This window comes from Neovison vison, chromosome 2, assembly GCF_020171115.1.
Source record: "Neovison vison isolate M4711 chromosome 2, ASM_NN_V1, whole genome shotgun sequence".
Lineage (NCBI taxonomy): Eukaryota > Metazoa > Chordata > Mammalia > Carnivora > Mustelidae > Neogale > Neogale vison.
In genome coordinates, this window is record NC_058092.1 from 18,814,670 (window position 1) to 18,826,956 (window position 12,287).

General features: G+C 41.2%; 1 protein-coding gene across 1 annotated transcript in view; it reads left to right on the forward strand.

Annotated features, from left to right (window-relative positions):
* MACO1 (macoilin 1) overlaps nt 1-12,287 on the forward strand; it is a 61,628-nt gene that overhangs the window by 22,286 nt on the left and 27,055 nt on the right. Inside the window, exons 4-6 of the mRNA XM_044237473.1 lie at nt 790-913; nt 2,278-2,456; nt 3,909-4,410. Of these exons, the coding sequence (XP_044093408.1) occupies nt 790-913; nt 2,278-2,456; nt 3,909-4,410 (805 nt within the window). The remainder of the gene's footprint in view (nt 1-789; nt 914-2,277; nt 2,457-3,908; nt 4,411-12,287) is intronic.

The window sequence follows — 12,287 nt, forward strand, 5'->3', positions numbered from 1 at the left end:
CTGCTGAGCAGAGAGCCCAATGCGGGGCTCAGTCCTAGGACCCTGAGATCATGACCTGAGCTGAAGGCAGAAGCTTAACCCACTAAGCCACCCAGGCGCCCCTCCATCGCTTCTTTTGTCAGATAGAAGTTTTCAGTTTGGATCATATTCCTTTTTTTTTTTAAGATATGTTTATTTATTTTTGGAGAATGAGCTAGAGGGTGGGGAGTAGGGTAGAGGGAGAGGGAGAGACAATCTCAACCAGACTCTGTGCTGAGCGCAGAGCCCAACATAGGGTTTGATCTCTCGCCCTGAGATCATGACCTGAGCCAAACTCAGCATCGGATACTTAACTGACTGAGCCACCCAGGTGCCCCTGGATCATACTGTTTTTTAATTAGTTCGAAAGTCTTAATGAAAGTTACTGTAGTTGAGAGAACAAAGTGATGGTTGACAGAGGGAAGGAGCATAGGGGGAGGGGCAAGATGGGTGAAGGGAAGTGGGAGGTACAGGATTCCAGTGATGGAATGAATGTTGCAGGAGTAGAAGGCACAGCATAGGGAATATAGCCAATGATATTGTAATAGACTTGTGTGATGACAGATGGTAAGTACACTTGTGGTGAGCACAACATAACATATAGAGAAGTTGAATCACTATGTTGTACACATGTAACTGATGTAACATCGTGTGTCAACTATACTCAAAAAATAAGAAAGCTACCATAGTTGAACTTGTATCCGAAACAACCCATCTGTTATGTTAGTTTAATGTATCACTGATGCTTGTCTCTCTACTGCTTTCCCACAGAAAGGGGAGTGTGTTTGCCCACAGTGTCCCTCTGGATACTCTTTGTTTATATTGAAGCAGCGATTAGATTTAAAGATCTCAAAAATTTTCATGTAGACCTTTGTCGTCCATTTGCTGCTCACTGGTGAGTATTATGTGTGTTCTTAATCTGTAAGTCAGTTCAGTGTATTCAGTGTAGAATGGTAAGTTCAATTATAAGTTTTTTCTTAGAGCTTTTACAAGAACCCAGAAGACAACATAACATAGTGGTAAAGAGCCGTGAGCCCTCTATTCAGGCAGATAGAGTGTTTGAACCCCAGCTCCTTCCCCTAAAGCATTGTTGCCTCAGACCTGTCACCCTCTCTAAGCCTTAGCTCTCTCACCCTCGTATTAGGAACCTGTCTTGTGGTGTCATGGGAAAGAGGAAATGAGGGCATATATGTAAAATATGTAACTTAATTTCAAGCACAAAGGTGTCTGATAATGTTATCTATTTTTATTATAATCAGATAATGATTCTAAAATGCCTCCATGAAATGTATGGCTATTTCATGATACTTAAATGAACTGACTTAATTTTTGCTAATATCTATGGCAGAAACCAAAATAAACAGAATCAACTAAAAAGATACAGTTTCTATTATTTTAAAGTCTTTTCACAGGCAAGTGAATTAAATAACTTGGTCAATAAAACTTGTCACTTTAAATTTGTAGTGGGATCACATTTGGGCTAATTATAATTTATAAGTCTGAATGTTACCGAAGCTTACTATGAGTTTTGACAGGGTTGCAGAGGCTTTGAAATGGTATTAGAGAGACTGATGAGTTGAATGAAAATATTTCAACTTTTTATCCCAGAGGTTAGAGTTACAAGTGCAGCTGGTTTAACTTGGGAGTAGAAAACAAATATTGGCACTGATAATATCAATACTTATTTAAATAGCTCTTGAATTTATGTATGACAGGATTTATGAACCGATTTTTCAGGAACAGCTAGTTGACAATACCCCTCAGGCAGCAAGAATAAAGTAGGCACCTGAATTTGACCCTGGCTGTGGTATTAAAAATGAATACGTGTCCCTTTTGATTTTCTAAAACTTACAGTGTTCACTTATGCCCAATCATAAAATCTCTGCCCTGTTCTTAAAAGCATACAGATCCCAAGTTCTAATAATGCACAATGGAGTTTGCTGTTAATCAAAGGCATTAGCCACTCTATCCAGCAATCACTGGGTTAAGTTCTTGAGCTGGTTTGAAGAATGCCAGAGTCTGGTGGACAGCCTCTACTGGTCTAGCAGTCCTTCTGCTCCCCGCGGGTGTGTTCTGTGTGCCAGCTGCCTCTCATTTCCACAGCAGACATCCCATATATGTCTGTGTTTACTAAGTGCTCTAATACCATCGTCATCTAGAATTTAGTTCTTTATTTCCGTCCGAGGTGTCCTCATGTGCTTGATGCATGTGTTGTTTGTTTTTTACTGGCGATAACTGGCTGCACTTTCTTCTTTCTAGTATTGGGTACCCTGTGGTGACTTTGGGCTTTGGCTTCAAAAGTTATGTAAGCTACAAAATGCGATTAAGGAAGCAGAAGGAAGTGCAAAAAGAGAACGAATTTTACATGCAGCTTCTTCAACAAGCTCTCCCTCCAGAGCAACAGATGCTACAGAAGCAGGAAAAAGAGGCGGAGGAAGGTAGGTCTTTACCCTGAAGTTGTGTTGGCTCAGTAGATGAGTCATTATTTTGTCTATCAGTAGAATTTTTTTTTCCCCTGGCAAAGTTGGTAGGACTTTGGAAAATGACCAAGGATTTTCCTGTTTTCTAGTGTTCCCTTTCAGGGCCATTGCTTTGTTTGGTCATGAAGTAACAGGGTGTGGGGGTTAACTGCCTAGTGCCCGACGATGACCATGTGCTTGTACTATGTTTATTTTATTTTATTTTTATAGCTTATTTTCTGTTTTAATATTTTATCTGTTATAAATATTTAAAAATATTTATTCGCGGTAGCAATGTATATGTAATACTCTGTGAGCTTGTAATTGAGGCAGGCCAAGAACCAAAGTAGAAGCAAGATCGAGAGGTAGAAACAATTGTTTTATAAGTTAAAATTCTTCTGAATGGAGCAGAGGTGGGTAGGTCCCATTCTAAGTGGTTCATATGATGCAAGTTCATATGAATCTTAAAGAGAGCTTTTTCTAACAGGATCTCTCTAAGGGCATAGATCCAGTTCAGCAGATGGATTGACAGCAGGATCAGTTTTCTCTGATTTGAGGGTTGGAAGTTTAGAGTCATGTTTTTAGTTGATATATACCAAACTCTTATTCTCTGAATGGTGCAAAAATATCTCTTCAGGTAGACTTGGACAAACTAGAGTATGTAGACCTCATACAGAAAATTCTTGTCGAGTGGTCTAATAAATGACACAGACTTCTTATTACCTTGATGCTCGATCAAGAAAAGGATAATGCCCAGGACGCCTGGGTGGCTCAGTTGGTTAAGCAGCTGCCTCCGGCTCAGGTCATGATCCCAGCGTCCTAGGATTGAGTCCCACATCGGGCTCCTTGCTCGGCAGGGAGCCTGCTTCTCCCTCTGCCTCTGCCTGCCATTCCGTCTGCCTGTGCTCGCTCTCTCCCCCTCTCTCTCTCTGATAAATAAATAAAATCTTAAAAAAGAAAAGAAAAGGATAATGCCCTATATCCTAACAGCACACCTCTTCTTTTATGTAATCGCTGTCTTTTCAGTAAAGTTATTAACAGTTTGGTGAGCATCTCTTAAAATAAGGCCTCGTAAGAGTCTGACTGGCCTGTGTCCTCTTCTTTCCAGTGATAGGCAAGTTGGATCTGACTGATAAGTATGATTTAATTATAAAATCCTCATCTTCTTTTCAAGGCCAGAACTGTAACAGCTTGGTGTTTATAAACGGTGGTAATTTTCTGAATGTGCAGCTTCTCAAATTTATCTGGATTTGCTTCTTGAAGTTAGCGAGATGTGGTGTGGTTATTGCTTCTCAATGAGTTTGCAAATTGATATAGTGAGTTTCTAACCATAAGTAATGCAGTTTCTTGACTCAGTCTGTGCTGTGGTTTTATACAACTAAATATTCCGGTGTGGGTTTTTTGTTTGTTGGTTTGTTTTTGGTATTGTAGCAGCCAAAGGATTGCCTGATATGGATTCCTCGATCCTTATACACCACAACGGGGGTATCCCAGCCAACAAAAAACTCTCCACAACTTTGCCAGAGATAGAATACCGAGAAAAAGGGAAAGAAAAGGACAAGGATGCCAAAAAACACAACCTTGGAATAAATAACAACAATATTCTACAACCTGTAGACTCGAAAATACAAGAAATTGAGTATATGGAAAACCATATCAATAGTAAAAGATTGAATAATGATCTTGTGGGAAGTACAGAAAATCTCTTGAAAGAGGACTCATGCACTGCTTCCTCAAAAAATTACAAAAATGCCAGCGGAGTTGTGAACTCATCACCTCGCAGTCATAGCGCCACAAACGGGAGCATTCCTTCCTCATCTAGTAAAAACGAGAAGAAGCAAAAATGCACGAGCAAGAGCCCAAGTACACACAAGGACTTAATGGAAAACTGTATTCCTAATAACCAGCTAAGCAAACCAGATGCACTGGTAAGGTAAGTGTGTGCTGTGTCTTTACTGCCACTTTCCAGTAAAGCTGAATTAGGTCTTGAAAAATAGATACTTCCATACAGGCCTGTAGGCCTTATTTGTGATCAGATACTGTGATTGTTAACTCTGGGATTGGACTTTTTAGTGTTCGTTTCATGTTCATTTCACATGACTTTGTTGGTCCCCTAGTGCCACTGTCCTGAGGCGCTGACTCCAGCTCTTTTCAGTGTTGGAAGTAAGAGGTGACAGTGATTTCTTTGCATGTTGGACCAATTTACATGTAACTTGATACCTCCTGTGGTGTTGAGAGACATACCTGTAGTCCTGGTCCTTTTCTGTTTGCATATCCAAAGTTCTTGTGGCACGGACACACAGCAAAGAGTCCATGTCCCGTGCATGCACGGCTCTTTGTCAGAAAGGTACAGAAGGTGGGGTGGGGGTGTGTGGCGAAAGTTGTCCTTACCACCTTGTGCTTGGTTTTTGTTAACTCCACTTAAACTGTGAATTATCCCCCAGGTAACTGTGGGAAAATTAGGTTTAAAAAGTAATTTCTAGAGGCACCTGGGTGGCTCAGTGGGTTAAGCTGCTGCCTTTGGCTCAGGTCATGATCTCAGGGTCCTGGGATCGAGTCCCGCATTGGGCTCTCTGCTCAGCGGGGAGCCTGCTTCCTCCTCTCTCTCTCTGCCTGCCTCTCTGCCTACTTGTGATCTCTCTCTGTCAAATAAATAAATAAAATCTTTAAAAAAAAAAAAAAGTAATTTCTAAAAATCCAGGAGGTAAATAAAATATTAGACTTAAATTTTAATCAGATATGTTCCTTTCCCATCTTTAAGTAAAAGAATAACATTGTTGTATTACCTGACTGGCTCAGCCTTAATTTTTCTGTTTTTTATATTTTCTAAAATACACATATGTTCCTTTTACTTTGTATCTTTCAATCTGGAGACTGGAATATGAACTGGAACTTTTTTTATGTGTAATTCAAGAGGACAATTATAACTCCCTCCCTCTGCTAAGTTATCTTATATCCCTTTTCCTTTGGCTTAATTAAGAGCAGACAATTTATTCTAGGAGGCAAGGTTTCCAGCATTATAAATTATATGAACTAGATTATTAATTTGTCTTAATTTTCTGACTGGCAGCTAGATTAAGGGAAATATATTTAGATTCTACCACTAAAGGCTCTGGAGGCTTCTGGGCCCCCAGCCACTTGCAGAAGCGTCCCATGCTGTTGATGCTGCCAGGCTAACATCCACATGTGTTCATTATGACATTCTGCGCATGATGCCCTGCAGAAAAAACACTCAGCAGAGGACCCTCTCCAGACACCCATGGGAGAAAGACCAATTAGTTGACCTTCTATTTCAAAGGAAATATCCCACAAATTTACTATATACTATAAACAAAACATGTGCCCCAAGCTTTTTAACATCCTTTCTCCTACACAGTTTTAATAATAGCAGTCAAGGCAAAACAGTTTTCCTCTGTTGGGTTTTGCAGAGAGAGCAGACGAGGCTCAGTCTTGTGACAGCATCTCACGTGGGCCACAGTTGCAACGTTGGTTGACTCTACCCGATCTGCCTTTAGTAAAGAAGTTCAAGGACCCAGGTGGCCAGTTTTCCCATGCATGGGTCAAGTGCCCCCATGCTCATTCTGAGTTGTAGGCCTCTTCTTGTGGTCACTAACGTGCACTCTGATGTGCCTTGATCTGGAGGACCCCAGAAATTACTCTGTTTTAGGGAATACTTGCTGTCAAATACATAAATAGAAAATAATTATATTTAAATAGTTTTATGGCTTGCATAGGATTATATTCAATTTCTAACGTATTCCAGAAAAATAGAGAGATGATATAAATATCTGACAACAGGGCAAAATTTTAAATAAAATATAGTCCATCCATTTGATGGACTTTTAATATAGACATTACCAAATCACATTATTGAGCCATATTGAAAATACAGAGAAGGACTCATGACGTAATAATGAAGAAAATAGAAAGCAATTTTATCAAAAACATCTTTTTTTTCCCCTCATAGACACAGAAAAATAACTTGGAGGGAATGGAACTAAAATGATAACAATAGTTATTGCCTCATGATAGTATTGGGGCTTTAATTTTTCTTTTTACTTCCATGCATTTTCCAGTTTTTCTAAGATGAACGGCAGTGCATGTTTATAAAAAGAAGAGGATGTGAGCAAATTATTCAGCGTGGTTGTAGGAGGCCTTACCAGTTCCTCTTGCCCTTCTTGGCTATCGCCCATTTCCTCCTGTTTGACTTCATGCGTGCTTTGATGGATACTAGTAAGACTATAACTGATCCAAACCTGACATGTTGAGTTGTTAGCTAGAGAAAGGGGTTGTTATTTTAAGATGGAGAGGGTCTGGATGCAGCGCCCCGGAAGGCTCCTGATGCAAACATACAGTGCGTACGTGAGCCCTTTGCTGCCGCAGACACGCCCAGGATTGTGTGCTGGCCAGGCTGGCTGTTGGGAGAAGACTGATCTACTGCTTCTTGTTTTATAAATGTTTTTTAAAAAAATCATTTGAAAAACCAGTCCTGTATTATTAATAGTAAATTAATTGCAAAACATTCTGTAGGTATCATTCTACGGGTAACGTGGCTGGGAACTGCTACATTCTGTGACTTCTGGTGGAAAAATTAATCAGCAACACTTTCAAAGAGAATTCTTTTAGATCAGTGTGGCTGTACAAAGGTTTGACAGCCATTCCTTAGGAGGAGCAAGTAGACCTTCAGGTCTTTTCTCCATCCCTCTGAGCCCCATCGGTGCTCTCCAGGGTGTGTAGACCACAGGCTGGCACGCTACTGCTCATAGGCCAAATCTGGCTCACTGCCTGTTTTTATAAAAAATAGTTTTACTGGAATACAGCCATGCTCATTCATTTATGTAGCATCTGTGGCTGCCTTTTTTTTTTGTTTTTTTTAAAGATTTATTTATTTATTTGAAAGAGAGAAAACACATGCGTGCAGGGCAGGGTGGGGAGTTGCAGTGGGAGCGGGAGAGAGAGAATGTCAAGCCGACTCCCCACTGAGCTACGAGCCCGGAGTGGGGCTGGATCTCCTGATGCTGAGAGCATGACCTGAGCTGAAACCAAGAGGTGGAGGCTTACCCCCCACACCAGGAGCACCACATCTGTGGCTGCTTTTGTGTTACAGTGGCTGTTGAGTGGCAGCCACAGAGTCGGTATGGCCCATAAAGGTGAAGATAGTCACTGTCTAGCCCTGCACGGGAAAAGGATGCTGGTAGCCTGCTAAGGTTAGGGATGGTGGGAGAAGGTGGGACATTGGGAGTAAGTGTTTTCTTTTGGATCCTGCCCAGGAAGAGATTGGGAACCTGTGAAAGCCAGTCCAAAGTCCCCTTTTTGTTTGAAAAATACATCTTACAAAATGACCTGATTTCTGCCAGCTTGATTTTTGAGCTCTTTACCCAAGATGTTTAGAAACAGATGTGTAATGTGGGTAGCCAAAATATTTTTAATTCTGACTTGAGAAAAATTCTAGATAAAAACAGAAAAAGCAATGAAGAAGTTCTCTTATTTTACTAAGTGCTGGGAATAATGTAAATTAGAATGAGATTTGTTTACATTTTTCTCTTCAGTGGTCAATTTTAAAACATTTTAAATATCAAAAAAATTACGGAAAATTTAGGCAGAGAAAAGGGGGAGTGGTCCTACCACATGACACGAATCACTGTATGTTCTTTTCATCAACTAAACATATATAGCAGAGGCCATAGCATTTGTATAGTTTTTGTATCCAACTTTTTTCACTGAAATTATATTTGAGGGGTGCCTGCATGGCACAGTTGGTTACGCATCTGACTGTTGGTTTGGGATCAGGTCTGAATTTGCAGGAGTCAAGTTCTGTGCTCATGGTGGCGTCTGCTTCAAATTCTTTTCTCCCTTCCCCCCAGCCCCTCCCTGCTCGCACGCTCTCTCTCAAAGAAATAAAATCTTTTTTCTTTTTAAAGATTTTAATTTATTCATTTGTCAGAGAGAGAGAGTACAAGTAGCAGGGAGAGCAGCAGGCAGAGGGAGAAACAGGCTCCACGCTGAGCAAGGAGTCCGATGCAGGTCTCCATACCAGGACCCCGGGACCATGACCTGAGCCGAAGGCAGACGCTTAACCGACTGAGCCACCCGGGCGTCCCAGAAATAAATAAAATCTTAAAAAAATTATATCAAGCTCATTTTGCCAACTTAGTATCACCCTCTTTTCCCTTGATGTGGAATATTCCATGGCAGGTCTGTGAGATCCTTCAGCAGTCACTTGAAGATGGGCTGGGTCAGGGTGTCACCTGAGCCACTTTCCTGCAGTTTCAGGGCCCGCAAGCAAAAGAGATGACAGTTTTGTGTGCACTTGGCATTAAGCTCCCTCTGAAATACAGCCCAAGATTGGAGGGATTCTTTTTTTGTTGTTTTTTTAAGATTTTATTTATTTATTTGACAGACAGACATCACAAGTAGGCAGAGACACAGGCAGAGAGAGAGAGGGGGAAGCAGGCTTCCCGCTGAGCGGAGAGCCTGATATAGGGCTCGATCCCAGGACCCTGAGATCATGACCTGAGCTGAAGGCAGAGGATTAACCCACTGAGCCACCCAGGCGTCCCTTGGAGGGATTCTTCTTGCTGACTGTTACTTGTTTCACTTTTCTAGTCAAGGAAGAGAATTTAAAATGGACTACAAGATGTAAAGTGATCCATATTCTGTAGAAATGTTGAAACAAAAGTCTCTTTTTGGTTCTTGATTCTAGTCTCCCCCCCCCTTTTTTTTTCTGGTACCCAAGACAGAAGATTCATCTTTTTTATTTTTAGTGCTTGTTCTTAATAAGAGATCACCTCTGACTTTAATATAGTTGAATAGTATTTGGTATGAAGATTCACAAAGGAAAAGTATCCACAGTTTGCCTAGTGGAGATGCATTTAACAAAACTGGTGTAATTTAGAATGGTGATTAATTTTTTGGAGCTGAAAGAGTTATCAGAGGCATCTAGACCAGCGTCCTCAACCCTGTCTTTGTATCAATGAAGTTAATGAGCCCTGGAAGTTTAAATGGCTAGTCCAGGTGACCAAGCTGTGGTCGGAGTGCTGGGACCAGACTGGAGTGTCTTCTTGACTTCCACCTTTGTTCTAACCATGCTGCTTTAAAGAGGTTTATCAACCTGCTTTATTTTTCTACTTTATATTTTTGTTTTTGTGTTTTTGTTTAAGTGTACATACAACTAAAGCTGGCTCAAGGATTGGCACCAGACCTAGATTTTAAGTTCTCATGGCTAAGATCTATAGAAGAAATGCTTAGAACTTCAGAATTCATATATTGTTAATTCATGAATTATTCAGATTTCATTCATTTCCTTTTTTATAGAGATGCTGTTCTAAGTGTTGTTAAAATTCTCCGCTCTTACCCAAAGACACAAGGGCGTATTTAATCTCAGAACATAAAGGGGCCATCCACTCATACCCTTGAATGCTTACAGAGTCTCTGAGAACTCAGTTCTGATTAGGGCTAGCTTGGGAGTTACTCTGGTTCAGACAGCTGGGACCTACCCAGCATGGAATTTGCCCTTTTGGGAGGGATTATTCTGGAGTAGGCTAACTGTCACCTGCAGACCTGAGAGCTCTGAACTAGAAGATTTGAGACCAGGGATATAACCGTCAGCTTCCCCTGAGGAGAGGTCATCAGTGACAGCTTAGAAGGCCTGGGATCCTGGGGTTTGGACGTTGCCATGACAGTAAGTTCTGGAGAAAGTCTGAAGCAAGAATGCTGGGGAGAGCCCTTTCTTCAGGGAAACATGGAAATCTGGCGAAAGCTATACTGTATTGGATACTCACTCTTTCATTCCTCTAAATGTATTTTTTTTTTTTAAGATTATTTATTTATTTATTTGACAGACAGAGATCACAAGTAGGCAGAGAGGCAGGCAGAGAGAGGAAGGGAAGCAGGCTCCCCACTGAGCAGAGAGCCCGATGTGGGGTTCGATCCCAGGACCCCGGGACCACGACCCGAGCAGAAGGCAGAGGCTTCAACCCACTGAGCCACCCAGGCGTCCCTGTATTTGGTTATTTTAAGCACACCAAAATATAGTCATTTATATCTTAGTTTGTTTGTATAATTCTGCTTATTTGGAGACTTGAAATAGGGAGATAGAGGAGAAAATGTTTATCAGGATTTTTTAGATAATCTCTCAGCCAGTGGTGGCCCTGCCTCAGAGGGATACAGAAACACTTACACTGAGGAGCATTGAACATTCATGCCCAGGGACTAACTTATATTACCATATCTGGATCTTAGAGAAATCTTTTTGGAGCCTGTATATTGATGACACATATTTTATTAAATGGGCTATATAATGTGCTAGGCCATCAATGAGTGTATTGATTAGTATTGTGTTTTAGCAGGCTGTCATGTGTTTGTGACTCCTGTCTAGTTTAAGCCGGTGGGTGAGCACAATGTCAGTGCTCTTCATTCCACTTTCTAGCCCAAAGAAACCTTCTGTTTGCATTTACGATTTTTAGGTTTAGCTTAAAAAAGGAGACAAAAGTAGCCAAAGCTGAAAACAGCCAGTTTTCCCCTTTGACTAGACTTGCTGGTGGCACAGACTGCGCGAGTGTGGTATAGCTAGCAGTTCACGGTCTTTTGTATTTCTGAATTTAATCTTCTCTTCCCAATACTATCATTTGAGATTGTTGTATAGCCTCTGACTTATATAAACCTCTGGGGCGTGGTCTTGCTCTTTGGGGAAAAACAACAGAAAACAGTTTTTTTGTTTTTTTTTTTTTAAGATTTTATTTGTTTGAGAGATAGAGAGAGCAGGAATGGGCAGAGAGGGGCAGAGTGAGAGGCAGACTCCCCAGCAAGCAGGGACGTCAACTCGAGACTCAATCCCAGGATTCTGGGATCATGACCTGAGCCCAAGGCAGGGGCTTAACCAACTGAGCCACCCAGGTGCACTGACAGTAAGAGACAATGTACAGTACTTCTTATTTTTCATTTCCCCACATTTCAGGATGTCCATGCACAACTAAAAATTATATATCCTTTGAAAAGAAAGGGCCATATTTTTGGATACTGATATTTAATATAAAGTCCGTGGGTTTACTAGGACTTGGTGTAAATAACTAAAAAAGACCCATGTAAAGAGAGAATCCAGGAAACTCATATTTTTTCATCTTAGAAAAGCTTTTCAAAGCAATAAGGAAAATTAGGGGCAGATGCTATACACCAGAAGAACAAAGAGACCTCAGTTCTTACAGCTGTCCATCTTTCCTGTCCCTTGCAGGAAGCTTTGCAGGTACTTGCCCATCTCAGGGTTAGGAGTAAGCAGGGCTGGCTCCTAGCTCCAGGGGCAAAGAAGGGCAAGGAACTTGCTGATGCCAAGCTGAAGCAGAAGGCGGGGAAGAGATTCAGTACATGGAACCCGAGATTGTTGGCACAAAGCGAGAATACAGGCCAACCCGACTGTGGGGAAGAAACAAGACAGAGCAGTCAGTTCCGGAGGTAGAACCTATGAGCAGTCTATGGGACAGGTACCCCAGGGGAAATGGCATTTTTATGGACTATTCCAGCCCTCCCCCAAGCCCTGAAGAGTCCTAAGTGGGGAATCACATTGGTGTGGAGGGGAAAGTGTACAAAGGATTCTCTTGAAAGATGGAAACCCATCTTAAAAGAAGATAATGGAAAGACTCCAAGATTGATTATTAAAGGGGATTAAGTAGCAAAACATTATATATTACAAAATACGGGTGGACAGAAATTTATTTGAAATAGTATGTACCAGATGGTCAGTTGTAGTTGATTGTAGGGGATATTTACTTCCTATACGGTCCATTTCTATGTAGTGTGAATTTTTACACAGGCTTG